Here is a 27,632-nt window from a genome sequence, read left to right as displayed (position 1 = left end):
GGGCAGCTGTCTGGACGTGGCGGCGGCTTGGGGCAGCAGCTCCTATTCTGCTGTGTCCGCAGTCGTGGGGGCAGTTTAGAGGAGCTGCGATCTCAGCAGAGGCTCTGCGCGCACACAGGGGAGGGTCTGGGAAGAGGAAGGAGCAAGAGAAAAGGTGTTGAATGGCTTTGGGCAGGGACCTAGGGGTTTTTTTAAGAAAATAAATGGCTTACCTCTTTTGTTTTTCATTTCTTTCCTTTTTTTTTTGGTATTCCAACAGCAGTAGCAGGAGCAGCACCCCAGCGAAGACTCAGCCCGGCCCCCCCCACGCCTCCCACCACCCCTCGGCCTCCCCATTCCCCCTGTCACTGCCCAACCACAGCCCCCTGCACAGCTTCACGCCCACCCTCCAGCCCCCCGCACACTCACATCACCCCAATATGTTTGCCCCTCCCACTGCCTTGCCTCCTCCACCACCTCTGACATCAGGGAGTCTGCAGGTGCCCGGACACCCGGCCGGGGGCACTTACTCAGGTAGGATGGACGAGCTGGCCTGGCTTCTTCGTGCTCCCACTGTCCCCTCCAGAGGGCCTCGCCTGCTGTCTGTGTTGTCCCTGACGGCTAGGTGTTATCCACTCATGATTTTCTGCTTCACTGTATGTCTTCTTGTAATCTTCCTCCAGCCCTCTGTAGGCTGAGATTCAGCAAAAATACGTACCAACACCCATCCCAACCTGGCATGACAGTGGCCTGGAATCGGACACTGCCAGAGAGACTTTTCTGACCAGGGTCATCCTCTGAGCAGTAAAGCACAGGTTGTCTGGGCCCTGTCACCTGGGCTCCCATTAGCTTGACAGAAAAGCTCTACACATCCCATGTCTGTTTCAGGCCAGGATCTTAAGTCACATCCTTGTTAGCTGACTAAGGCCTTCTACCGTGGGTGGGAAAGAAGATGTACTTTTTGTGAGCATATGTCCCAGCTTTTTAAGGACACACCTAGTGTTGGATATTGGGTCCTTTTCTCCTCACCTGTATTAATCAGGCCAAGTGGCACAACTTTGGGTTCGTCGTGGCCATGTTCTACCACCGATACAGAGAGCCGTGAAGCAGAGGTTTATGTTGGAAGAGGGCATGAGGGGTCTGTCATGGCATGTTGCTGTGTCGACAGCTCACTTTTATCAGTCAGCCAGTCACTGCTCTTAAGCACTTCAACAGGTTCATTTCTTTAACCCTTGAAACGAATCCATAGCACAGGCAATGTTATTGTTCCCGTATGATAGACGAGGAAACCGCGACACAGATGGCTGATTTCCCACACCCAGGGTCACTCAGCCGGCAGTAAAACAGCTGAAACTTGACCTCTGGCCGTTCGGCCTGGACTCTGTCCGTGCACCCCACTGATGGGCCGCCTGTCCCTGAAAGCTGAGACAGAGAACAGAGTGTGTGACTGGGCCTTACCACCCATTGCCTGGTCGACTATCCCTTTCCACTAAGGGCCCGGCCGCACCCCGGGCCCATAGTCCTCCGTAGTGAGCTACTTGGATGTCCTGTTCTGAAAGAAATTACCGTCCCAAGGAAAGGTGTCACCCTGTCCGTGTTCTTCTCTTCCAGAGCAAGACATCTTGCGACAGGAACTGAACACACGTTTCTTGGCCTCCCAGAGCGCTGACCGCGGGGCCTCCCTGGGCCCCCCACCCTACCTGCGGACCGAGTTCCACCAGCACCAGCACCAGCACCAGCACACGCACCAGCACACGCACCAGCACACGTTCACGCCCTTCCCCCACGCCCTGCCGCCCGCCGCCATCATGCCGACGCCAGCACCGCCCATGGTGCGTACCCCAGGCAGAAATGTGAGGATAAGTAGAGCACGACTCTCTTTTTATGCAGCACGGTGGGGTTGGACCAGGCCGTCTGGGCACAGGAGATTGGCTGGGGAGCAACAGCTGTTTGGGGGACTCCCTTGAGCGCTGGAGAGAAGGGGATGTGCCCTGCTCCAGGCAGCACTGACCCAGGGCCTAAAGTAGGAACTCTTTGCTAGACGGTGATTCCTAGCACTGTGGGTGGAATTTATTCTAGATGCCCTCAAAACGGTCACATCCAGTGTCGGTAGTTAACTTCTTAAGGGCGCTTTTGTTTCCTTGAGCATCTTGGGGAGTTGCCACCAGATATAAAAATGTATCTGTCAGTGTTCGGCGCTAGCAAATAAATGCTCACGGAATCCCGGGAAGTCCGGAAGGGCCGAGGAGGGAGAGAGCCATCAGGAGACTTGGATGGCCCTGGGTACCCCTCCCCCAATACCCGCTCTTTCGGAAGGTTTTTTAAACCGGCTTTGATGGAGGTGTTGTATTTCCCGTATTTCATAAGACAGCGCCCCCAGTCTGCTATTGTGCTCTGCCAGCAAGTGGTCAGGGAGCGATGAGCCCTGCAGGGTCCGAACTCAGCCTTGTGGTAAGAGGGACCACTGGCAGTGACACGATCTGGGCCTTGCCTGGGGACTAGCGCATGCCGGGAGGACCAGTTAGGGTTGTTTTTTAACTTAGGAGCTGTAAGGAATAGTAGGATACTAACTATTCTGAGATAGATGCCTGTCCGTAACAGTGACTATTAGAGTGTTTTACTTATTTAATTTTTAATATCTCAGGAAATACTTGATTTTAAGGCAATTAATATAGGCATTGTGAGGATAGATTTGAATTCCATGATTCACCAAACTTTGCATCCTCTCCTCCCTCCCTCTCCCCCATTTTGTTCAACTTAATTTTTTTAAATATATATTTCAAAGTTTATTTTATAAACTTTATTTAGGAGAATATTAGAGGTAAGGCCTTGGGACCAAAAATTTTTTCCTGTGACAAATCCTGTATCTATTTTCTGGATGAATCGTACTTCTCAACGGTTATTTAGGGAAGGAGCTTATATCAGTCTGAGTGAGCTGTTTCACAAAATGAGTTAAATCTAACTGAGGGGAGTTACAGCCCAGGATGATGACATTACTTAGAAGAAATAATGGTATTTTCTCTTTTCTGCTCAAAAGAAAGGTTCTAAGACCTAGCCCAAATTGCCTTGTATTTGGGGGTAATACATTTCAGAAAACAGCTGAATGTACAGTTCTGCCAAAGTGAAGATGAAAACGGAGGGAATTCTCTGGATAAATCAGATGCAACGCTCACTTCTCTCTGATTTATCTGAACAATTGCCTCTTCTCTCCAGTTCAGGTGTTTGGTGCGCGCCAGTCTCTAAATATAGCCTAGAAAGCAAGCCGCTCTTGTGTGGCCACAACCTAAATGCACTGAACGGGTTTTCACTTTGATTTTGCATTCCTGTTGATTTCTTGTCAGAGTGACTCGAGCTCAGAACGGTTTCATATACAGTGAGGTTACAGAGGCTGATGACAGCCTAACGGCAGAGAAGCTTGCTTCGGGCTACCTCCACTGAAGCAGTGAACAGAAATGTAGATTCTTTAAGTAACTAGCTTTTGCTTTGATCCCTTTACAGTTTGACAAATACCCAACAAAAGTTGACCCATTCTACCGGCACAGTGTGAGTCTTGTTACCATGCTACCCATTTAATGTAACTGCTTTTCCATTTTTGTGCTCTCACCACAGATCAGTAAATGACTAGCAGCCTTCCTTAATCATCTTTGCGAGAATTCCCATTGCTCCTCGTCACTTTGGATGCTTGCTTTTTGTGACGTTTGCTTTTGGTAAAGATGCAGTATCATCTTCTGAATCAAAAGGTCATAAGCACTCCTAACACTTTAAAGCGAAGGTGGACTTCACTGGCAGCCAGGCCTCTGTCCTGCAAAGTGGGGCGCCCGCAGTTAAACCCTTAGAGTTTCAGGAGAGTCTGAAATCACAGATGGCAGTCTTCGGTCAAAGTGTCCTTAACACAGAATTCCTGGAATTCATCTTCGATTATTTCCTCCAAGGAAAGTACCATATCTTTTTGACTCATGACTTCAAACAGCAAATTTTCATTTCTTCTAGACCGACTGTGGATCCCTCTTACACACAGCTGGTATCGTTCTCCTGAGCTCGTTAAAACTGCGACTAAAAATATTATTTAAACAAAAGAAGATCTCAAAATTGAAATGCATGATTTTTTTTCTCTTCAAACTCTTCTTTATTTAAAAAAAAACAAAACTTTTTTTTTTAATTGTTTCATGCAATTTTAAGAGTATGTTCTGGAACTTCAATTGGCAACAACCTAAGTTATATGTTCAGTTAATTACAAGACGTGGGCTCCTTTTATAACAAAAACCTTGAATGTCTTACCATGATATTTTGATTATGGAGTGTATACTGCATCATTTTTACCTGAAATTTTGCAAGTTTTCTTTGCTCAATGGTTTATTTATATTTTTTAAATGAAACCAGAAAGAAGGAAGTTTAATAACTGCTTGTAGCCATGTTGATTCACCGTATTAAACTCTTCTTGCTTTGATTTTTGGATAGTGTCACCTTACTGTTCAAACAGAAATGCTGCTTAATAGATCAGCCAAGCCTGTGAACTCATTCATGCTTTGAACTAGATAATTAGACCCTGTGTTAGTCCTAAGCTGAGAAGTGAGCTGAGAAGTCAGGACTAGACAATATTAGAAATCAATTGAGAATTACTTACGGAGAGACATTCAGAAATGGCCTGAGGAGAGCCTCTTCAGAAAGGGATGAGGAAGGTGTATCTGAGCACCTGGGCCCCCCAAGTTCTTCAGCACTGTTCTGCTCAGGACTGTGACACGAAAGCATTTTTCAGATGGACATGCACAGTGCAGTAGAGCTGTGGGTTTTCTCTTTGCATGGGTTTCATGAATGGTACCACCCTTAATAATCACCAGATTTCTGCCCTTTGTCTATACTTGCCAAGTTCAATTAAGGACCAGCTAACAAAATCATTCTCAGAGAAAGTTTAGCTGCTCTGCTGGCAGCTCAGTTTACTTTCTAGGACCTCATGCAGTGTCTTTTCATATACATATTCAACAGAGAATCCTAGATTTAAGATGAAGAATAAGTCTGCAAGCCTGAATTTTTGGAAGGTTCATGTTTTATTACTTAGGTAATTCAGATTTTTAGTCAGGAGATGGAGTAGTCAGCTATATTCGAAGAGGCTCAGTAATGGACTAGAGCAAAATGAAAATGGTGAGAACACCCAATTTTTTAATTGAAAACATTAAAGGAAAAAATACCCACCTGGAGGCAGAGTAATAGGAATTTGAGTGCATTTTAGTGTGATGTATTTAATTACTCTGCTTCATACAGTGTACTGGAGGAGAGTTATTTCATATTATTAGTTATAGTGGATAATATATAAAGTACTTAGTCTCTCCTGCTTTGGGGATTGGGATGTTATAAGGGGAATTAAGATACAATGCACTCAAGTATCTAAAACACAATTTTAGACTTAAAATTAGTTTAAATGAGGGTGCTTGGTTTGCAGTCACTGTTTAAGTGGATTTAGTTCAATATCAATTAGTCTGAAAAACTTTGCTGCATCATTGAATGGGAGCAAAATGAAATAAAGACCAACGGAAAAAGTATGTGCTCTGAAAACAGGATTGTGAAATGTGGATTTCAGCCGTTACCTAGAAATAGCTCACATAAATGCATTATTAGGAAAAGCTTGAATTATTATTGTATTTTTGACATATTGTGCAACCATAAGGGTGGGACATTACTAAAACATCTGTATGGTGGTTTTTTCAAAGTAAATGGAACCAGAGTGATAAAATCTCAGAAACTGTAAATTTTTAAGAGGAGGAAAAGATGTGTCTGCATTGTCTTCAGTACTGCTGTATATTTCTCTCCTCCATTGTGTCCTCTGTAAACTATCAATTCAAGAAAATTCGTATTGTTAATTCAGAATCATTCTTCTCCCTCCCCACTAAGTGGTCAGACTGACATGTCAAGGGACTGGCTTGAATAGCCTTCAGTGAGCTTATCCATCTTATAGAAAAATGGGTGGCTCTGTGGAAAGTATACTCTGAGTCATTTTATTTTCCCCTTCCACAAATATTTGTCATCATTTTAGACAATTAAGTTGTCCTCTGGAACTGCCACTTACCAGAACAACCTAATGAAGCAAGGATTGTGAATATTTTCTCATTTCCTCAAAACTATTAAAAGTCTAAAAGTACTAATTGAGTTTTAATGGTTTAAAAATCCTGAAATCCATAAAGACTTGCTTCTTTTTTCTTCTTTTTCTTTTTTTCTTTTTCTAATTAACTTGTGATTTTCTGGGCATCTTGTTTGGCTCAGCACCCCCTCCTGTTTTTGATATGCATTAAAATCTCCAACCCTTTAGGACTTCTATCCGATTTAACAATTAATAATTAGAAAAGCTCCCTTTCTAATGATGTCCTCATCTGGGACATCATTTGTTGGCTGATTGATTCTGAACTACTTTTAACTTTTCAAGTTAAGTATTCATGGCACATCTGGTGTGATCATTTCATTGTGGCTTCTTGACTAATAGCATCAAACTGAGATTACTTGGCTTGCTAATGTTGATGTCTTTCTGTGGGAAGGGAATTGGAACATATCATTTGCCTCCTACTAAAATCTTGTCTTCCCCCCTTCTCCATCTTTGGCCACAGCTCTTCCATTCTTACCCTCCTGCTGTATCGGGCATCCCCCCTATGATTCCGCCCACTGGCCCTTTTGGTTCACTGCAAGGAGCATTTCAGCCGAAGGTAAGAAACTACATCGAAAACACACCTGCGTACTTGTAAGTGGAGCCTGGGGCTGGGGCTAGGCAGGTAGCTTTCCATCCTCTTACCTGCCAGGGACTCATTTTTCCATCCAAATTGACCATCAGTATTAGAGTGTGAATATTTTCTCCTAGTCCATTTAGGTTTAAAACTCAGCCAGAATTTAATTTTTAACCTGTGCTACCCATGTCGTCTCAGTTGAACTAGGATTTCTTGTGCTCTGTATACAGGGAAAAAAAAATTATATATATACATATATATTTTTTTTTCCCCCAACCCCCACCCTACCAAGATTGTGGACATAAGCTTCTGGTCAGGAATTGTATGAAATGTTGGATAAGCCTCCCACCCCGCTGTCAGGGTCACACTTCCCAAGGTCAAGACTACCATCCTCGTGTGAGATGAAGTAGCCTTTCACCCTTTATGATAACTGAATTCTTTTCTACCTAGCCAGAGATACGCTCCTCCACTTGGGCTAGAGTTATCTCCGAGGGCCAAAATTAAGGCGTTAACTCTCAGAACACTCTACCTTTTTGTGACTTTACATCTACCACGGCCGATACTTGATTCTCATGCCAAAAAAGCGAAATGTATTTCTCATGTTAGCAACCATTCTCAGATTGTAAAGTAGGAAATTGCGCTGTGTGATTTTGGTTTTCTTTTATTCCCGTCTCATTTCAAAGCTAAAACACAAATTTTGGGCCAGAGTCTCCCAGGATGAGCACATGATATACTAACAAAGGCATGCTGCCCTAAAATTAGAGAAGAGGAAAAAATTAAGCATTGGGGGTGGGATGGCCGCACCTTAGAAATCACAGGGACCTGCATGGAATCGCAGCTCCTGTGCCCAGATAGACCTCCTCAGGCCTTGAGGATGGCCGGTCTCAACACCTCCTATCTGGGGATAAAATGATGGTGGTTTTTAAACTCCTTCTGCCATCAGCTCTTTACTACCCTCTCAGACCCTGGTCTGTCCCCTCTATGTTGCAGGAAATCTCTGGTGCATCCCCAACCAGACTGGTAGGTCACTTAATAAATTAGTCTATTTCCCTCACTCACGATTATCCAATCACACAGAAAACTACATCTGGACAAGGAAGTGTCTCTCCTGGTGTTGAAATAGGCCTTTCCAGGCTATCTTACTGATTGAATATGTAGATTGCAGTTCATTAGCGGAGTTCTTCATATGTATGCAAATCAGGCTGTTAACAACTCCAGCTTAATTGTTAGCTGTACAGCAGCTGATTGCTTTTCTTTCTTCCATTCTTTCTTTTCCCCCCTGCCCCCTTCTCCTTGTAGGCGAGCTTGGTGCCTAGACTCAGCAGGCTCTTTTTTCCACACGAGTCAACTTCCTGGTGTGAAGGGATTCACAGAAGTTGTGGTTTCTTAAATCAAATACCTAGTGAAAAATATTCTAAATCCTCTACCCACTAGAAAGTAGTGCCTTGTGCCTCCAGTGGGCTTTTCGTTGTTGTTGTTAATTCAAAGGACAAAAGCCTACAGATAAGGTTGTTATCATTAATGATATTTAAGAATGGTGCTGGGAATGGGAAGGATGGCGCAGAATTACTTTAGAAATCACTTAACAGTAGGTCTGTGTGGTCCCCAAATTAGGTTCTCTTGTCCCATTCCCACCACTGCTAATGAGTAATTACTGAGTGTAATTCCTTGTTACCGTCTGCCAGTTAAAATTGAGAGTTAGCTTAATGTCTGTAAAACACGTTCAGTTATTCTGATGGGAAGCACCTGATAGAGCAGATTATAATGTTCACTTAAGCATTTCTTGGAAGGTTTGGTGATAAAGCAAAAAACCCACAATGACAGGGCTGTCAGGAACTCAGTAGAAGATGGATTTCAGGGGCAGGCTTGTACGTACGTCTCGCCTCTCTCTGCCTGGAGATGCCATTGCTGGAGAGGACAGGCTCTGGTCAGGGTCCCCTGGGGAAACAGGGAGCGGGGTCCTCACGAAGAGCATATGTGGTCACGGAGGAAAATGGATCCGTTAACTCTTGTATTCCAGAAAGAACCAAACAAAAAAGGGACGTTTGAACTCTGTCATTTAGAACGAAAGGAAGACCTTGCTTTCGTGTCCCGTGTTATATGCTTCCTAAGCTGTGGTCTAATTAATTTGTAGACGTCCAACCCGATCGATGTTGCTGCCCGACCTGGGACGGTCCCACATACTCTTCTCCAGAAGGACCCGAGGGTAAGTGCAAGGTCAGGCTGGGTCTCAGGTAACACAGAAGATGGCATCTCCCCAGGACAGCCAGCCCAGGCCTCACACCTTCCTCAGCCCAGCCGAACAGCTGCTGCCTTAGCTCTTCCTTCTAGTTTGTGGGAGATGCTAGTTACCCTTAGAAAACGGAATCTCCCTTGCGGCCGCATGACACCAGGGCAATGACTTACCACGGGACAGAGGGAGAGCTTATGGTCTAAGCCCAGGAGTCCGACACTCTGAGCTTGCGTAGTTTCCACTCAACCAGCCTTCTCTGTCTCCATCTCCTGAAATTTCTCTCACATGCCAAAGAAACAGCTGTAAAATGTTTTGAATGGAAAGGCGCTACGCGCTTTTCTTCCTGGAGCTCATTGTACCACACAGCTCTTCCGGCCACTCTACTTGTAATGTGGTATGGACCCTTTTGTCCATACCACATGGACAAAAGGGTCCATACCACATTACATTACATTATCTGGAGCTAAATAAAATATCCATTATAATTTGGTTGTGTTATTTATTCATAACGCAGACCAACTCTCAAAAAGAATTTGAAGTTACACAGTAGATATAATCTTGTCTCATTGATTGTTATTCATCTTCATAGTAAATGGGGGAAAAAAATGATTACCTTTTACAATATTGTCTTTTTCCCTGGATAACGGCAGTCGGAAATTGATAACCAGATTAGGTAGATGTGTCAAATGACTCAACTGTGTAAGTATTTCTATGGTGTTTAGTGAACTTCTTTAAAACGTCTTATACCTCTAAGTGATGCACAGTCATCAGATTAAGGATAATTATTAAAGATAGCCTATTTCTACTGTGTGTCTGGAAAGGACACTTCTCCTTAATTATCATTAGTATCCAGTCTTTCAAGTCCATGGTCTGAAGGCCCTTCTCCCTTAGACCCATGCAGTGAGGTTTGGAAGGGCTGCTCTAAGACAGTGAAACTCCTGAGATGTGTAATGGGAGCAAATTGTGTTGCCAGAGGGCAAATCACTATTGATTAAACTTGTCCGGGGGCTTGTCAGCGTAGATGTACCAAGGCTTGTGAGGTGGGGGAGGGGCGCTTGGCACTTTTGATAGTGTGAAAATGGGTTAATTATTCTCTAAAAGGGCTTCATTTAAAAGTAAAATTCTAACATTTTAATTTCCCCTCCTAATGAAGCACTACAAATTTGTTAATTAGAGCAATTGTTTGAGTGACAGGCATGTAACCAAGTTGTCATTTTCTCTTCACAGTTGACAGATCCTTTCAGACCTATGTTAAGGGTAAGCAAGCTTCTTCTAGAACTGTTTTGCAACCTCTGTTTGACTCCCGGAGGGTTAAAAATACAATTACAAGGAAACAAGCCACAGAAACACTGGAGTAAAATGTTGGAACGACAGTGGTCAGGTTTTTCAGAGAGTGCGATTGAAAACGGCCTAAGTGGTTTTGCTTTGAGCATTGGAGGATGCCAGGCCATGGAGATAAAGCGAACAGATAAAATTCAACTGAGTCAGATTCTCTTGTTAGTTCTGGCAAAAGGTTTGACTTGTGGAAAACTTAAGGGAAAGACTTAGGCTGAAATTAGGATTCCACTGAGCTCTACCGTTTCTCTTGCACCTAGAAAATACATATCCGGCTCTATTTATTTTGGCTGGTGGCTGCCTCTTTCTGCACTAAGTGATGTTGACTTGCCACAGCCATTCGACCTTTTCCTCTGGTGCAGAAAAGAGCTACTAGAAGGGGCTTCCCTGGTGGCGCAGTGGTTGAGAATCCGCCTGCCAATGCAGGCGACATGGGTTCAGGCCCTGGTCCGGGAAGATCCCATATGCCGCGGAGCAACTAAGCCCGTGTGCCACAGCTACTGAGCCTGCTCTCTAGAGACCGTGAGCCACAACTACTGAGCCCACGTGCCACAACTACTGAAGCCTATGCACCACAACAAAGAGTAGCCCCCTCTCACCACAACTAGAGAAAAGCCTGTACACAGCAACAAAGACCCAGTGCAGTCAAAAATAAGTAAATTTATATTTAAAAAAAAAAAAAAGCTACTAGAAGTATTGGTTTGTCTTGAGAGGTCTGGAGCATGGCCAGCAAATGTCCTCTGAATAAATGCTGACTTCCTTGGTGTATGTGGGGAGCGGTGAGGGGAGGGGATGATGGATGGTTGGATGGAAGATGGATGGATAGTATATTTCTCTACTTAAACCCTTTCTGGTGCATATAATCAGATAATTCAGTTTCTCCAAAGGGGGAGAAAGGAGGATGGTGTCATCACTTAGGCGATTTCAAATGACCCATAATTTCATTACAAGAGAACTGAACCCAAACTTGGATTTAAGTATATACTTCAGAAGCAGCTCCTTAATAGAGAAACCGGAAGTGTCTGTCCTTTGCCGGTGTAGGAATGGGGCAGTGTTCCTTCTCATCCATCCTGTTGTTATGGAGCTCATGTTCGGAGCTTACGGGTGGATTACATAGCAGGAATACAAGTGAAGTGGCACGACGTGGTCCCTGCCCCCCAGGTAGTGAGACAGAGCTCACAGCTACTCCGCAGCTTAGAAAGCAAAGACGTGAACTAGTTTGAGAGACAGGGGTTGATGCCCTCCCAGAGGGCAGGGCAGGCACTCACTCTGTAGAGGCCTAGAGAGGAGAAAGGAGTGAGTTCTCTTCTCTGTTTCTTTTTTCACTTAGAAATGAACCGTGCCACCCAGCACGAATATGGGCAGTTGACTCTTAGTGAAGCACTTGTGGGAACTGGGCTTCAGTAAAAATGTGGTGGATTTCTTTGTTCCACTTTGGGGGGTTGAAAAAAAAAACAACCCAGTGTTGGGGGAGGTGACACAGGTTCTGCCCCCTCTCTTGCTTTCAAACTGGTTCACGGACATGCACTAATTAGTTCTTCTGAGCAGCCCGTTCGCATTACGGCCTGGCCACGCTTGTTCAGTAGGGCTTCACCCCACCAGGCCTGCCAGCTGGCGCCAGAAAAGAGAGAGACGGGGGGCACAAAGTGGGACTCAGGCTTTGCCACGTTATCCTTGGTAACCAGGGAGGTCCTCCTCGGGGCTGGTTTTCAGAGGAGTAGCTGCCGGCTGGGGCTCCCGTGGCAGGGGAGGTACAGCCCACTGGGGCTCTCTCCGGCCCGGGCACCGGACTGCTGCTGAGAGGAGGCACTTGGAGGGGACAAAGCATCTCGTTTCGTGGAAAAAGCCTCTGCAGCTAGAATCTGCTGAAAGCTTTGGGGAAGTTGAAGGGGGTTTTCTCGGAAAGTCTTCCTTCTGACCACGTTGCTCTTTCTTGTTCCAGAAACCAGGGAAGTGGTGCGCTATGCATGTTCACATTGCCTGGCAGATCTACCACCACCAACAGAAAGTCAAGGTCAGTCTTGCCTTCCTAGCCTTGGGGAGGGGTGCCCACCTGCGGGCGTGTGATCTCCCGATTGAGGAGGCATTGAAACAGATTCTAAAGTCCCACCGGCAGGCAGGCAGGCAGGGTCAGGTATCTCTTGGAAAAGCTATTTGGCAATCTTGCTGTTAATTAGGGAGATCACCAGCAAATAGCAAAACAGAAGCAAACTGGTAACATCCTGATGTTTTGGGGTTTTTTTTTAAATGATTTTGTCATCTTATTGATCCAAAGGGCCTCTATAGATTAAATCCTAAAATAAAGGTTTGGGGAATCTAATTATAGTGACAAGTATTAGTATGGAACATACTTAGTATCTAGGAAGAGCTGTACATGAAAAGTTTTCTTTCTGTAAGAATTGGTACATTCTTTCCCCCCCCCGCCAAGCATTTAGAAAAAATTTTTTTTCCTCTTCCATTACACTTTATTACAGAGTATTGAATATAGTTCCCTGTGCTATACAGTAGGACCTTGTTATTCTTTTCATTTTATGGGTTTGGAAAAAAAGATCGTTTATGCCCAGTATGTTACTCATTTAGGCCTATATGATGATTCCATTAGCAATTCATGTTATTAAAAATTCCTCTTCTAGAAGCGGTATTTGGTTTACAATGACCTATCCCCACTCTCCTTCGTCCTCCTGATGACCAATGCCAGAGGTCAGACTACAGTCAGTGCTTGTCAGAACCGCCGTCTGGCTGGTTACCTTACCTATCCTTGGGAGATTTTTCTTTTTTGTCTGTACTTTCATCATATAGATGAATACATTGCATGTATTACCAGGGCTTTATGATGAAATAGAAAACAGATAAAGAACTTCTGCAGATGACCAGATATGACATCACTGGTCAACTTAGGGACCAAACTAACTGACAAGTCCAGATTTTACGGTCTGAGTAACTATGCCAATCAAGTAATTCCAATACACTTCCGCTGGAGTCCATATTTTCATGAACAAGCTTTTAGTCCTGACAGCATTCGGGGGCCATCATCAGAACAGAAAAAGAGGGAGGGAGAGCTAGTCATCCCAGAATTTTTTTTTTAATGGTTAAACAATTTTTTAAAAACCTACCTAGCTAGAAATTAAAAAGCCACCCTCAGTGAATGAGGTCACCAAGGTGTCTTGCTTTGGTACCAAATACCTGCTGTTCGTCAGAATATCCCGTCGGTGAGCTTTGCTCACCTTGACGTTAGTGTCAGGCGAGGCTCTATTAGAAACCTCTTGGTTTAGCTGCATGAGAAAACGCATGTGCTCTGAAGAGCTCTAACTAGATTCTGATGGTTAGTTCAATTCACTTTTGTTCTGGATGATGTGGTTAGCGGAACGGAGGGTAAATCACGTCTTCCTGGTAACTCGTTTGGTTAAAAGCGATGAAGGATGGCGTAGGTGCCACTTTAGCATCTTCCTTTCCACAAGCGTGTCCCCAGTGACTCAGAGTGAACGTTCATTATCCCAATTCAATTAGGAAGACCTCTTGCACAGGAGATAGCTGTTCATCTTCCCTTTCCGGCAAATTCTTTGTAATCCCCGAGCTCCATTTTGCTTCACGGACCTAAGTTGTGGTTAATGGAACTGTGCTGTGTACTGTGCAGTATTAGCACTAAATAATTCGGCAACCAAATTAAAGGAGGCACTCGAAACGTTTTTATAGATCATAGTGGACTAGCAGCTTGCTTTGGGCGGTTGGCTAGTACTTGATAGTGGGACTTTCATGAGAGAATTCCCTGTAGATTTGAGCAGAAGTTGCATGGTCCCCTTTCTCTGTAATGTTCATTTACTCGTTCTTTTAGCCACTCACCAGATACTTCTTGGGAGAGGCCCCTGCTCGCAGGTTCTTACTGCTGCAGGCTCAGGGCATGCCTCTGTCCCGGTGTCTAGTTGCTCAGAGTTCAGTAGTGAGGATTGGTGTGTGTGGAAAAAATGGTGAACGTGTGATCCGCTTCCTGGGGTGTTGCTGCCAGCCTGAAGGTTTCAGGTGGTTTTCATCCTACCTGGGAAGGACGGGTGAGTGGGATTGCAGGATGGTGTAGGGTTCAGTGCTAGGGGATGGCAAACCCCTCTTGTCTCTGACTCCCGCACAAGTTAGATCACATGTCTCCTTGTTGGCATTACTGTGTGACAGGACAAGGATTTACGCGTGGCAGAACATGAGGGGGTTGGAGGGGGAGTGGGGCCAAACGGACAGAGAACATCCGACAAGCCTAAGAGATGGGAAAGGCGAGGTCGGAAACCGAGGAAGGGCCGTGAAGGACTGGGAGGCCGGAGAGCTTGAGAGGAGGGGGCGAGGGGAGGGAGATCCGGAGCCTCGGCCCCAGGCCCAGGTCGAGGGTCGGTGCTCATCGGGGGCGGTGTGAGGCCAATGCCGAGAAGGCTGTTGAGAATTGAGAAGGTGGGGCAGTTTGTAAACCATGCCGTAGGAGAGGCTGCCAGCCTCCAGAGTGAGGCCAGGAGGAGCAACGAGGAGGAAGGTGATGAGCTGGTCCCTACAGCCTCAGAGGAAGCTGAGCTGACAGGTTAGCGCAAGGGCGGATAAACAGATGGCAGCCGATGGCAAGGAATTCACAGCAAGAGATGTTCTGGAAGGTTTACTGGTCTGGCCTGATCTCTTCCTCAGCTAACTGGGAGTGTAGCAGGCACAGTAAAAAAAAGCCCCCATTAGTAAAATTAATATCCCTACTTCGTTTGTGTTTCTTTAAATATATGTAACAACGATCGTTTGAAAATTAGCTTGTAGGCATGCAAATATTCCTTTATAACTTTCAGCTACTAATGTACTGTGATCCATTAGAGCATGGCAAAGAGTCATTAAACAATTAATTTACACAGCAGAGTATTCACGCAGAATCCCTAATGAAATGAGCTTTAAAATACTATCATTTAAAAACTTGCTGAAAGGAGCCTTTGCGGCAAATCATAAACGACTTCGGAATGGTGGTGGTTTCAGTAGCTGGGACATGGTTCTGTCCCTCAGACCCCTGTACCCTCAGAGACCGAACCCGAGTTTTGCCCCTTGACATTTCTGCTATGAACGGCGGGCCCCGCTTTTCTGGCATTGGAGGGTGAAATGGTTTGTGGGTTGCTGTGTTCTCATAGCGTTTGTAAACTTGAACCTGACGAGGGCTCAGGGCCCAACTCCCTCGGTCTCAGGCTCCTCCTAGTAATGTTTTTCTTCCCTGCTGTTTCTCTTGGGGTGCCATCCTTTCCTCCCCGCTTGCTGCTGTAGAAACAGATGCAGTCAGACCCACACAAGCTGGACTTTGGCCTGAAGCCCGAGTTCCTGAGCCGTCCTCCGGGGCCCAGCCTCTTTGGAGCCATCCACCACCCCCATGACCTGGCACGGCCTTCAACCTTGTTCTCTGCCGCTGGTGAGTTCAGAGGGGCGAGCCGGGAAACGTAGTTCTCAGGTAGCTCGATAAGTTATATCTATGACTATGACGTATGTCAGTTTGCAAGGCACTATCACGGCGCATCTCGGGAGATGGGCCCTTCTCCATGGACGCGCCCCCTTCCACGAAAGAAGGGAAGAGACCATCTCTCCGTTCGGGGGCTCATGTTGCTTCGGCTCATTATTTGCTTCTCTGTTAAACCACTATAACTCACAAGCATGTCAAATGCTCTTGAGAAAGATCTGAGAGCTCGCAAGGGCCAATCGGCAGGAGACAATGCCAGGAATTGTGTAAGGATGCGGCTGCTCTCACTGTCCCTGCCCACAGAGCACTTGGTGGCCTCACACCATGATGCTCGGTCACGCCGTGCGTGAGGGTCTGAGGATAAAGAAATACAATTAAAGTAGTTGCCGGCGGTGTGGTCTGTGACGGGGAGGGTGAATTGGTTGCAACGATGCAGGAAATTTAGGGGCCAGCGTGTAAAACCCCCAACAGGTCTATTCGTTAACCTCTGAGAAGACACACTTCCAGGTGCCTCGTGCATGTGCTGGAGTGGGTCCCTGATCATCACTGCATCAGGTAACCCGCCCAGTCCTGCTCCGGGACCGTACAGACAAAGGCAGTGGCCGTCAGGGGCATTAGGTGGACGAGAGCAGCCCTACCGGCATCAAAGGTTCCTTAACATTCAGTCTTTTCTAAAATCACCTTCAGCGTAGTGCCTGGCACATGGGCTCCACTGGGTACAGCTCATGCAGGACAACGCCGAGCTCATTCTGGTGACAGGCGCCATGACTTCCCACCCACTGTGCGGCGTAGAATTTATTCTTCTGGACATAAGTGTTCAAGGGGGTCCCTGTTTCTAGTCCGCCTGCCACCTTCCCAGGCTTTTATTCAAGACTCGTTTTTGGTGGACCTGAGGCTCGTCCATTCGGGAAGCGAGGACCACCCGCACTGCAAGCAATCGCCATTCTAATGGGCCTTGTCGCCAGAGTAAGGGCGAGGGGCGCTGTCTTGAGGGTAGATGGAATTTGCTAAGGTCTCAGTTCCATCTAGGGATATGTTTGAAGTCTTCGTTACCATGGCACCTAGGCTCTCAGACAGGGCTACATGAAGAGCAATTTTTGGAGAGAAATAGATTTCTCCCTGGCTTCCATCTGAGCCAAGCAGATGAACTGGCTTCTTTTGCTTCGATAATTCCTGAACTGTGAGGCACCCCTGGGGGCCCTGCGCCGAGCGAAGCTGCGATCCTCATCGAAGCGTTCATTAGCTTGTACTACACGGTGTGCAGCCACATTTTTATTGAGCTGGCAACACTGTTCACACCTAATGAATGTGCTGGGCTGTATTTGCCCTGTGGAGGTGGTGTCATTTTTGCACTTTCTGCGTGGAGAAGAAGTCACCCTATAGGGCTGAACAGGTAACTCCTCAGGTGCCTTCCGATGCTGAGATGCTGTGGCTCTGACAGATAGATGTTCTCCTATGCTGCGTGGCTTCCTCCACACCCCAGGCCCACAGGGCCCTTCCAGGCTGGGGAATAAACCCCAAACATAAATTAATAGGGTGTTGAAGGGACAACCCTCCTCCACTTAATTTATGTTCCTGAAGGAAACTGTATTTGTTTCTACGAACTCAGTCAAAATGCAAGGGCTTCTTGGAATAGGGATTCTTGGAATAGTTTTAATTAGTGGTAAATCCATTCAGTCCCTGTTTATACTTCTATTCTGGAAGGTAGTCTCTTCTAGTGTAAGCAATATCAGATTTTTCCCCAAATGGTGAAACTTTTAACTGGTAAGTATAATTTACGCATACTTGTTAAATTCAACCGCTTCCATCTTGCTGTTGGGCACTAGCGCCTGAAATAACGAAGGGGACGTCTTTAGATGACCTTGGCCAATCTCTGTCTAGAGCCCGGAGAACCTGCCTTCTCAGCTGTCAGCTGCACGTCAGCAAGCCAGGCGGATGCCCTAAGTTTTTGGAAAGAGTGTCCTTCCCTAATTCACAGGTGCACACTCTGTCTCTCTCTTCCTTCAAGAAAAGGATTTGAGGCATCCTAAGGAAATACATACTGTTCAGGGCCAAAGTAGAGGAAGAAATGTGGATAAAGGGGAAAAACCTAAGGAAAGACGAGCACTAAGGTAGACCGGAGTTCCCTGGCAGGCAAGGTGAAGACCAATAGAGGCAATTTAGGATTATCAGTGTCCAGAAGCAAGTGAATAAACTAGTTTTTCCCGGCACTGAAGAAGATACGGAGGACTTCATTTCCCACAACCTGATGTAACTCACAGTGAGTTTCGTAGGGTCGGGCTTTATAATCTCCTTCAATGCGGGTCCGTGACAGCTAACACATCCTCAGGAAGAGAGATTCCGCAAAGGCCCAAGAGGTGCAGCCCAGAGACACAGCTTCGTGACGGCCGCTCCTGCACCCGGATTAGACAGTGTTTCTCAGAGTGCAAGTCTTGTCCCCAGAGATGTCTCTGAAGAAAGTAGCCCATGGCCAGATGTTGCCCTTTTAGAGGCTGAGAGAACATAGTCACAGCTCCTACTCCTTCAGTAAAAGAACCTTGCTTCACGTTTTTTACCCAGCATTTCTCCAAGCTTACTTGGTTACAGAACTCCCTGCCCCACTGGCATTGTTTTTCCATGTTTCCAGTGCTGTGTGTCAGCCCTGAGAGAACCATAATTCAAAAAGAAAGAGTCATGTACCACAGTGTTCACTGCAGCATTGCAGCACTATTTACAGTAGCCAGGACATGGAAGCAACCTAAGTGTCCATCGACAGATGAACGGATAAAGAAGATATGGCACATATATGCACTGGAATATTACTCAGCCATAAAAAGAAATGAAATTGAGTTATTTGTAGTGAGGTGGGTGGACCTAGATCCTGTCATACAGAGTGAAGTAAGTCAGAAAGAGAAAAACAAATACCATATGTATGCTAACACATATATGGACTCTAAAAAAATGGTTCTGAAGACCCTAGGGGCAGGACAGGAATAAAGACGCAGACATAGGGAATGGACTTGAGGACACGAGGAGGGGGAAGGGTAAGCTGGGACTAAGTGAGAAAGTGGCATGGACATATATACACTACCAAACGTAAAATAGATAGCTAGTGGGAAGCAGCCGCATAGCACAGGGAGATCAGCTCAGTGCTTTGTGACCACCTAGAGGGGTGGGATAGGGAGGGAGGGTGGGAGGGAGACACAAGAGGGAGGAGACGTGGGGATATATGTATATGTATAGCTGATTCACTTTGTTACACAGCAGAAACTAACACCATTGTAAAGCAATTATACTCCAATAAAGATGTTAAAAAAAAAAAAAAAGTAATACCTCTCTTTGGTGGTGGCCAGCCCAGCCAGGAAAGAGGAAAGGGGGTGATTTATTTTCTGCCTCCTGATAAGCACGTTTCTCTTTCCCCGGGTGTTGCCTGGACGGACGTCAGCTGTGTTCTTTCTTTAACGTGCTCTCGCTTGGGGTCCTTTGGTGACCGGGAGCCAGCGGCATTGTCGAAGTTGCCTTCCTCTGAAATCTAACTCCATTATGTTTGACTTAACAGGTGCTGCACACCCAACCGGGACCCCTTTTGGGCCACCGCCTCATCATAGCAACTTCCTTAACCCTGCTGCTCACCTTGGTGAGTTGCCCATCAGCGACGGGCAGCAACGTGTGTATCTCAGAAAAACCTTTGTTCACTGCGCTCCTGCTACACTTCCTGCTAAGTGGGCCATAGTCCCAGATAAGTCACTTACTGCTTTAGGTGGTGGTGATCCTGTAGAACTCTGAATCCCCGCCGTCCATCTCCAGGATTTCAGCACCTCTTCATACCGTGTTCTTCAAGTAGTAGATCTGTGCGCAGTAGTGGTTGTGTGTAGACTTGCTGAGCGGGTGCGGTGGGTGAAAGCCATGCCGTGGAACCCCAGGGCATCCACGTTTACAGCAGCCTGTCCCTGCCCCTTGGAGAAGATGGTGAGCTCTTGCCCACGTAAAGGCACCCATGGAGGTGGAAAGGACACGATGTTATGAAGAGACAGCATCCATTACTTTTTAATCACTTCACATTTCACAACCCTATTATATCTCTTCGTAAAGGTGCTTTACTTGTGGCCTTTATTTGATGTTTTCTGCACGTGCACAAGCAGGTGCAGGCAGTGGTATGCCCCAACGACAGGGTATAGGATACGTGTGCCCTCAGGACTTCATTAAGAGCTTGACTTTAAGCTGCCATCTTACTTCTGGTCTATGAGAGCCTACACGGCACATTCTGGGAAGAGGGGAGACAGGCAGGGAGGCATCTGAGCGCACTGTGGCTTGAGCAGTGTTCCCCACCCAGCAAGAGAGAAATGGGGCAAAATGCATAGTTCTGGAAAATAGCTTTCATAAATATTTTGCTAACCCAATGGCCAAATGCAAAAGGATGAAAACCCTTTGCATAATCTGGCGGGAGAAGTGGGACAGGTCAGGTCTGAGTATAAATGGGGCAAGGATCCCCCACCGCCTTCCCAGCTCCCGGGAAGCTCTTGTCTTCCTCACTCAGTGGAGTCCTGCAACCATGTCTTTCTTCCCAATCTTGTCTGCAGAGCCTTTTAATCGGCCGTCTACGTTCACCGGCCTGGCAGCAGTTGGGGGCAATGCCTTCGGGGGACTTGGAAATCCTTCAGTTAGTGAGTACCCTCTGACTTTTTAAAATCTGCCTTAAATTATTCATCTACTCTGATCTGTCTGTGGCTCAAGACCTTTCTAGGTAAAAGGGAACCGCGCTTTTGGGAAACAAACTTAGGTGATACCATTGCAAAAGCAGGCCTCATCAGTGGAGTTAGGTCTAAACCGACGTTTTAAGGCTAGCCCGCAGTTGATAGATGTTCCTGAGGGTCAGGAAAGGTAGTGTAGTCAGTTGAACTCCAGAGAGTTTGCTGAAGTTCACAGTTTCATCCATATTCCATCTCTACTATCCCACATTTTAGCCACAGCTCCCATTAGATGTGAAGACAACTTTTAAATTTCATCTTGCTTTAGCGGGAGTGAGAAAACGCACTGAAGAACAGGAAGGCAGTGCAGGCTCAGGACCGTCAGGAGAGGGCCACACTTGGGGCTGCATAATCCAGGAAGACTGTGCAGTTTTCCACTGCTCAATCTGTCTAAAGGAGGAAGGGCTCCTGTTCTAAACATGCTTTAGCCACTGAATATCAGCTCGTTTTCTTTCGTGCCTTCCATACGTCATGGCCTCCGGCTACAGGAGACTTACAGTGCAGCTTGAAGCAGCCGTCACGGTTCCACATAGTGTGGAGACCATATGTGTCTGGATCAGGACCCTGTCTGGTCTCTGCTGACTCTAGTTCTGGTCGCTAAGGTTGTGGACGGGGGCAGCAGTCATACTAGCAGGGTCGTGGTGGGCAGAGGATAACCATAAATTCTGCTCTGAACTGAGCTATTGACCGAGGTCACACTCCTCTGCATGCTCGGGACGTCTGCGTGTGCCAGATAGGCGTGAATAGGTGATCCCCATACCTGTTGGGTCCCTTTCCTTTTTAATCAGCCCCTCCCGCCCCTTTGCCTTTGGTTAAAGAAAAGAAAAAACGCTGTGAGCTTACTTACCTCTCCAGTGTAGGACAAGTTCCTCTAATGAATCTGTTAATCTCCTTTCCTTTTCCAGCTCCCAATAATATGTATTCATTTTAACTCTGAATGCTGTTAAAAGTTTTTTGGTAAGTACCTTCATTACAGCAGATTATATAATTTCTCTGAAACCTTTTTGTTCTCCACTTCACCATTTCAGCACCCAACTCAGTGTTCGGCCACAAGGATGGCCCCAGTGTGCAGAACTTTAGCAATCCTCACGAGCCCTGGAACCGGCTGCACCGAACGCCTCCGTCGTTCCCGACCCCTCCGCCCTGGCTGAAGCCAGGGGAGCTGGAGCGTAGCGCGTCCGCTGCAGCTCATGACAGAGATAGAGATGTAGATAAACGAGACTCATCCGTTAGTAAAGATGACAAAGAAAGGTACGCAAAGAACCCGCTCTCGAGTCCCAATGGGGGAGCCCGCTCTGGGCCAAGTACTGGCCACCCACCCTCCCCAGCCCAGCCTCGTGCTTCAGCTGTAGCCTCGGCCCGTCACACAGCCGGGGTGGTGTCCCCCCCCGCCCCCCCCCCCCCCCCCCGGCCCTTCAGTGCATCGTGACCACAGGCCAGCATCACAGTTCTGTATCCAGTACAGAGCAAGTGAATCTGACTCACGAGCAGCTCCACACTCAAGGTCCCCGTGAGCATTAGTCTCTCCAAACATAAATCTCTCTCAAGAAGGTAGCAAGATGGAGCCTGGACCAGAAGACACACACAGCATGAATCAACACCATCTTTGCTTTCAAGTTCGTGCAGTCCATTGACTCATCCATAGGTTTTTTGCTCTCTCTCTCTCCCTTTTTTGTTTTCTTTTAGAAAGTCATGTTTCCATTGTCTCATTGTATTTCTCTCGAATTTTGTTCAAACTCAAATCCTGGGCTCACAGATAACTGATAAAATTTTGCTAACCCAGATTTAGGGAAACCTCACCAAGCAGTTTGGGTTTGGGTTTTGTTTTGCCAGTGGATAATTAATTTTACTAACCATTTGTATCTCCATACGTGGTAACCCATGCCTAAAGAAGAATTAGCCTTCAAGAGGAAAGTGTCTTATAGTTATTTTTTCTGAAGAATGCTATAAGCATTCTTAACAAAGCATACTCCCTTTTTCCCTCTTTCTTTAGGGTATTTTCATTTTGAATGAACTAGCAAGGAATACACAAGATACGCTTGACAGAAAATACCTAATAACACTTTCCTTTTGCTATTTAAATCTCAAATACGATCCAAATCTTTAGTTTTCCTTTACTGTGTATATTGTGTGTGTGTATGTGTGTATACATATGTACGTGTTTCCTAGGGATTTAAAAGAATTCAAGTTTGCAGGTTTTAAATGCAGCAGATTAAGTAGACCATCATAGGCCATCATGCCAACTGATTTCTTTCTTACAAAAGACGACGCATTTTTCCTTCAGGACAGCATGGTAAAAATCTCTTAGCCAATGGGAGGACCGTTTATGACATGCAGCTCTGAGCTGCAAACTGCCACAGTGAGGTGCGTCTGGACCCGGCAGCCCCTAGACCAGGAGCTCTCTGGACGGTCTGTCAGCGAAGAGAAGGCACGATATGGCAGCAAACCTTGCCCCGCTTTTCTTGATGCAGCTAAAAATGGCCTTTTAGATGAAAGTCAGGAAACTTAATAAAATACACTCGTCTTTATTCTTACCTTTTTTTTTTTTTTTTTTGCGGTACGCGGGCCTCTCACTATTGTGGCCTCTCCCGTTGCGGAGCACAGGCTCCGGACGCGCAGGCTCAGCGACCATAGCTCACGGGCCCAGCCGCTCCGCGGCATGTGGGATCCTCCCGGACCGGGGCACGAACCCGTGTCCCCTGCGTCGGCAGGCGGACTCTCAACCACTGCGCCACCAGGGAAGCCTTATTCTTACCTTTTAAAGATGCTCTTCCTTCTTAGCCTTTGCACGTTGGTAGGGGAAACGTCCTTAATTTCTCCCCCGGGGCCCCCTTGCCTTCTGAGCTACCCAGGCTTCCTGCTTCCCTCCTCACCTTCGCCAGGTCTGTCTCGGGTCGTCTCTAAAACACACCAGATTCCTGGTCCAGCCTCTTCACATTTTACCGTGTTGTCCTCTGTCGCTTTGCATTTTGTGCCCCGCACTCTTAAGTCCCCACCCAAGACAGGCCTGTCAGCTTCTCTTTCCACATTTCCAGTCACAGATGGAACTTGTTCCCAACCTGTCCCTTGAGGTTTTGTGTCTCTGGACCCACTTTTCCTTCTGGCTTTCCTCTATCAATCTTCTCAACAGATTATGGCTTTCTTCTCCTTCCTAATGCAGAGGTGCTTTTTGCACCCCCAGAATCCAGAAACTGTGGTTTCCCTTTTAACCCTCTTGGAGGCCGCCCTGTATCTGCCCGCTTTTCTCTGAAACCAGCCCTCTGTCCCGACCTCGGGACGGAGATGTTCCCATAATCTCTCCTCCCACTGGCTCTGAACTGCAACGTTGGAAGGAAGGTTTGGGGCTCTTAAGACTTGATTCTTGACACTAAAAGATCCTGAGACTCTAGGCAGACGGGCTGTGTGGTCCCATCACTGACGCACTGACCACGCTGGTCCGTTCAGGTTTCCGAAAGCTCTCCCTCCCTGGCCTGTGCCTCTTACACACCGAGCGTCATTCCCCGCCCTCAGACGCTCCCAGCCTCGTCATCCCTAGCACTTCATCCCCTCGAGCTTCCTCTAAAATCTAGGCCAGTCAGGTCAGGGTGGCCAGTCACCCTGCCCATTGAAGGGCACGTGCGGCTGCCCGGGGGACCGTGGGGGCCAGAGCCCCGCGCGGCCTCTTGCCGCCATCTCATTGGCAGCCCCTGGCCGGCCGGCAGCCCGTCTCATTTGCCTCCTGGTGTCTCCTCCTCAGGGAAAGCGTCGAGAAGAGACACTCCAGCCACCCTTCACCAGCACCCGTCCTCCCGGGGAGCACCCTGGGGCACGGCCGCAGCTCCACCGAACAGATCAGGGCTCATTTGAGCACCGACGCTCGTGAGAAAGACAAATCCAAAGACAGGGAGAGAGAACACTCGGAATCCCGCAAGGACCTGGGCGCCGACGAGCACAAGGCGAAGGAGGGCCCGCTGCCCGAGAAGGACGGCCACGGCCATGGCCACGAGGGCCGCGGCGCGGGCGAGGAAGCCAAGCAGCTAGCCCGGGTGCCGTCGCCCTACGCACGCGTGCCCGCCAGCGACAGCGCCAGGCCGGGCAGCGCCGCCAGCCGCGAGGCCGAGCCACGCAAGGGCGAGCCGGCCTACGAGAACCCCAAGAAGAGCACCGAGGTCAAGGTGAAGGAGGAGCGCAAAGAAGACCACGACCTGCCCGCCGAGGCCCCGCAGAGCCACCGGTCCTCGGAGCCGCCGCCGCCACCGCCGCCGCCCAGCTCCTCGGCCAGCGTGCACGCGGGGCCCTTGGCCTCCATGCCCATGACCGTGGGGGTGACAGGCATACACCCCATGAACAGCATCAGCAGCCTGGACAGGACTCGCATGATGACGCCTTTCATGGGCATCAGCCCCATCCCGGGCGGAGAGCGCTTCCCGTATCCTCCTTTCCACTGGGACCCCATCCGGGACCCGTTGAGGGACCCCTACCGGGAACTTGACATTCACCGGAGAGACCCGCTGGGCAGGGACTTCCTGCTGAGGAGCGACCCTCTGCACCGTCTCTCGGCCCCCCGGCTGTACGAAGCCGACCGCTCCTTCAGGGACCGGGAGCCCCACGACTACCACCACCATCACCACCACCACCCGCTGTCGGTGGACGCGCGGCGGGAGCACGAGCGCGGGGCGCACCTGGACGAGCGTGAGCGCCTGCACGTGCTCCGCGAGGACTACGAGCACCCGCGGCTCCACGCCGTGCACCCCGCCTCCCTGGACGGACACCTGCCGCACCCCGGCCTCATTGCGCCCGGCCTGCCCAGCATGCACTACCCACGCATCAGCCCCACCGCGGGCCACCAGAACGGACTGCTCAACAAGACGCCCCCGACAGCGGCGCTCAGCGCGCCTCCGCCGCTCATCTCCACGCTGGGGGGCCGCCCCGTGTCCCCCCGGAGGACTACCCCTCTCTCCGCGGAGATCAGGGAGCGGCCGCCCTCCCACACGCTGAAGGACATCGAAGCCCGGTAAGGAGAGGACGGGACGCGAAGAGGACGAAGAGAGCCCGCGGCCGCAGGCACCAGACTCGAGAGAGCGCGCAGGCAGAGGTCCCGCGTCTCGACCGACGCAGACGGGGCGGGGGGAGCCCCCAGCACTTCCCCTTGTAAAAAGTGTATAGACTCAGCGCAGATTTTGAAATGTTTTTGTATATTCTATGTTGAAATTTTTCAGATCTTTTAGCCGATTCGTATGTTCTCATGTCTCCCCACTCTTTTGGTTTCTCGTATAAAACTTTTTGATTCGAACCAAAACAGTGAAGATGACAACACACATAATGGGGGGGGCGGGCGGGGGTAGGAGACAACAGTCCACACAGTCCATCGTGCAGAGGTCTTTCAGATGAGAAGGGAAGGCTGTGTACATAGTTATGTAAAAAAAAAAAAAAAAGATTGCTTCATGAGCTAATGGTTCATATATGCAAAGGGTAAGATGAAAGCTTTACTTTGTACAGATGTAAATAGATAAAGTAACATAATACATTAATACTTCTTAAAATGTGCTATTTGCAGACTTTATATCAGCGAGCACAGTCGGCTCGGCTGTGTTCCCATGTATTGTTCTAGACAGCTAAACCCTTCAACTATGCAATGAATGTTAGGGCTTTTCACAAAAGCCCGCCTAACTCAAAGGAGCCTTTTCAAGTCCATTTACAACATACTTAAGGTCATATTTTCCCTGAACAAGCGCTTATGTGATATGACTCTGTTTTCCTTGCTTGTTATTTCAAACGGAGAAACACCCGATTTTGCAAATTGGACCCCAGGCCGAAACTTTGCATCTGAAGTTGCCGCTTGTGGGCCTTTGGGGGAAGTGGGGAGTGCAGCCTCGGAAAGGTAACCAAGGCCGTGAACAACCAGTGCCAGGGAGGATGGGAGTTGTCAGATGCCAAAATCAGGGGACACAAACAGGCCGCCAGCATCTCGTCACCATCAGTCACGTGATTTCACACACCCCCCTCATGCGGGAACCATGCATTTTTTTAGTGTGTCCTGTTTCCTATCTGTACACACCTCCTCGTTCTGTAATGAGATCCAGTTACACCCAAACAAACAGATCCTGAAAGAAAGCTTCGCGTTTTCTCAGATGATGGATATGTTATCACTGTATTCAATAACTGCTGAAGTTAAGGTGCATATTTCCCAGCGTGGCTCACCATGTTCCCGTCGGTAATCACGTCCGGGAGTAGCCGAAACAGGTCAACCTTGTGGGGCCGGGGAGCATTCCAGAGGGTGAAAGGTGGCGGAGAGACGGCCTTGTGTGTGCGTGTTTTTTTGAGTTTGCATCAAATCTGTCTCTTCATGATACTTTTATAATACATTCAGCCTCTTGTCTACATATTTGGAGAGAATATGACTTTACTAGCAAAGAAATACAATATATCTTGTCTACTGGACTGTAAAATATATGTATGAAATAAAATTAGTTCCATTTGGTCTTCTAGTATATTAAAGTGCTATCTGACGTTGTTATCCTGTTTTTGCAAAAAAAAAGTTAACTACAGACCATTGTTTCTAATAAGCAGAGAGATCTATTTTAGTAGTCAACTGAAGGTTTAGTTGTGAGCTTCAGATTTTGTGAATTCCAGATGTTGTGCAGTGTTTTTTTTTTTTTTTAAGACAACAACTAAAAAGGAAAAAAAAAATCCAAGGAATATGTACACTGGAACCGTAGTGGTAGCTTTCAGTATTGTAAAGAGATCGTTCTATACAGACCTTTTTGCTGTTCCTCCTGTATGTAATAAAGTCCTTTCTAGATCCTATGTGAAAAGAAACGTGAAGCGACTGAGTCTCCAGCATGTTCTCATCGGCGGAGCCTTCTTGTGTTATGTAAACTGTGCCATGTTATTAAAAAATGTGAACTAAGCTTCCAGCTGCTTGTTTGTGTGGGATGGCCAACCTTACCATAGTGAAGAAGCCATACTTGCAAGACAGGGCTTTGGAAGAGAAACACCTTGAACCCTTGAGTGACGACGGAAGGCTGACTGCCCTCCCTGACCCACGTAGACACTGCCAGTTAGTTTCTGTAAACGTCTGCCCTCTACCCAATCAGGAATTTTTTTTTTTTTTTTTTGGTATGTTCTAAGCAAAGTCCTGTAAGTCCTGGGAAGGTGCTTTTAGATTTCGTAGGTGATACACGTGCGGGCTGATTTAGCCAGCACCCTTTGTGTCTCAG

The 27,632-nt window shown here is 47.5% G+C and overlaps 1 protein-coding gene and 1 long non-coding RNA gene across 11 annotated transcripts in view; one reads left to right on the top strand and one right to left on the bottom strand.

Annotated features, from left to right (window-relative positions):
- AUTS2 (activator of transcription and developmental regulator AUTS2) overlaps positions 1–27,323 on the top strand; it is a 1,123,834-nt gene extending 1,096,511 nt beyond the window's left edge. For 5 of the 10 annotated variants that reach the window (XM_049699564.1, XM_049699568.1, XM_049699569.1 and 2 more), the window contains 12 exons: positions 260–513; positions 1,591–1,832; positions 3,478–3,522; positions 6,573–6,668; positions 8,821–8,892; positions 10,147–10,176; positions 12,197–12,268; positions 15,520–15,661; positions 19,245–19,322; positions 20,266–20,349; positions 21,462–21,684; positions 24,170–27,323. In XM_049699564.1, coding sequence (XP_049555521.1) covers positions 260–513; positions 1,591–1,832; positions 3,478–3,522; positions 6,573–6,668; positions 8,821–8,892; positions 10,147–10,176; positions 12,197–12,268; positions 15,520–15,661; positions 19,245–19,322; positions 20,266–20,349; positions 21,462–21,684; positions 24,170–25,430 — 2,599 coding nt within the window. In that variant the 3' untranslated portion in view covers positions 25,431–27,323. The remainder of the gene's footprint in view (positions 1–259; positions 514–1,590; positions 1,833–3,477; positions 3,523–6,572; positions 6,669–8,820; positions 8,893–10,146; positions 10,177–12,196; positions 12,269–15,519; positions 15,662–19,244; positions 19,323–20,265; positions 20,350–21,461; positions 21,685–24,169) is intronic. The other 5 variants (XM_033426295.2, XM_049699567.1, XM_049699565.1 and 2 more) reach the window with 5 other exon arrangements.
- Positions 5,048–8,814, bottom strand: LOC117200927 (uncharacterized). Its single transcript, XR_004482738.2, has 3 exons — positions 8,563–8,814; positions 6,755–6,906; positions 5,048–5,804 (listed from the first exon to the last, which is right to left on the bottom strand). It is a non-coding gene; the product is annotated as an uncharacterized LOC117200927 (long non-coding RNA).
- Positions 27,324–27,632: the final 309 nt, after the last annotated feature.

This window comes from Orcinus orca, chromosome 16 (genome assembly GCF_937001465.1).
Source record: "Orcinus orca chromosome 16, mOrcOrc1.1, whole genome shotgun sequence".
Classification (NCBI taxonomy): domain Eukaryota; kingdom Metazoa; phylum Chordata; class Mammalia; order Artiodactyla; family Delphinidae; genus Orcinus; species Orcinus orca.
The sequence above is the reverse complement of the archived record's forward strand: the minus strand, read 5'-3'. Positions and strand labels throughout refer to the sequence as shown.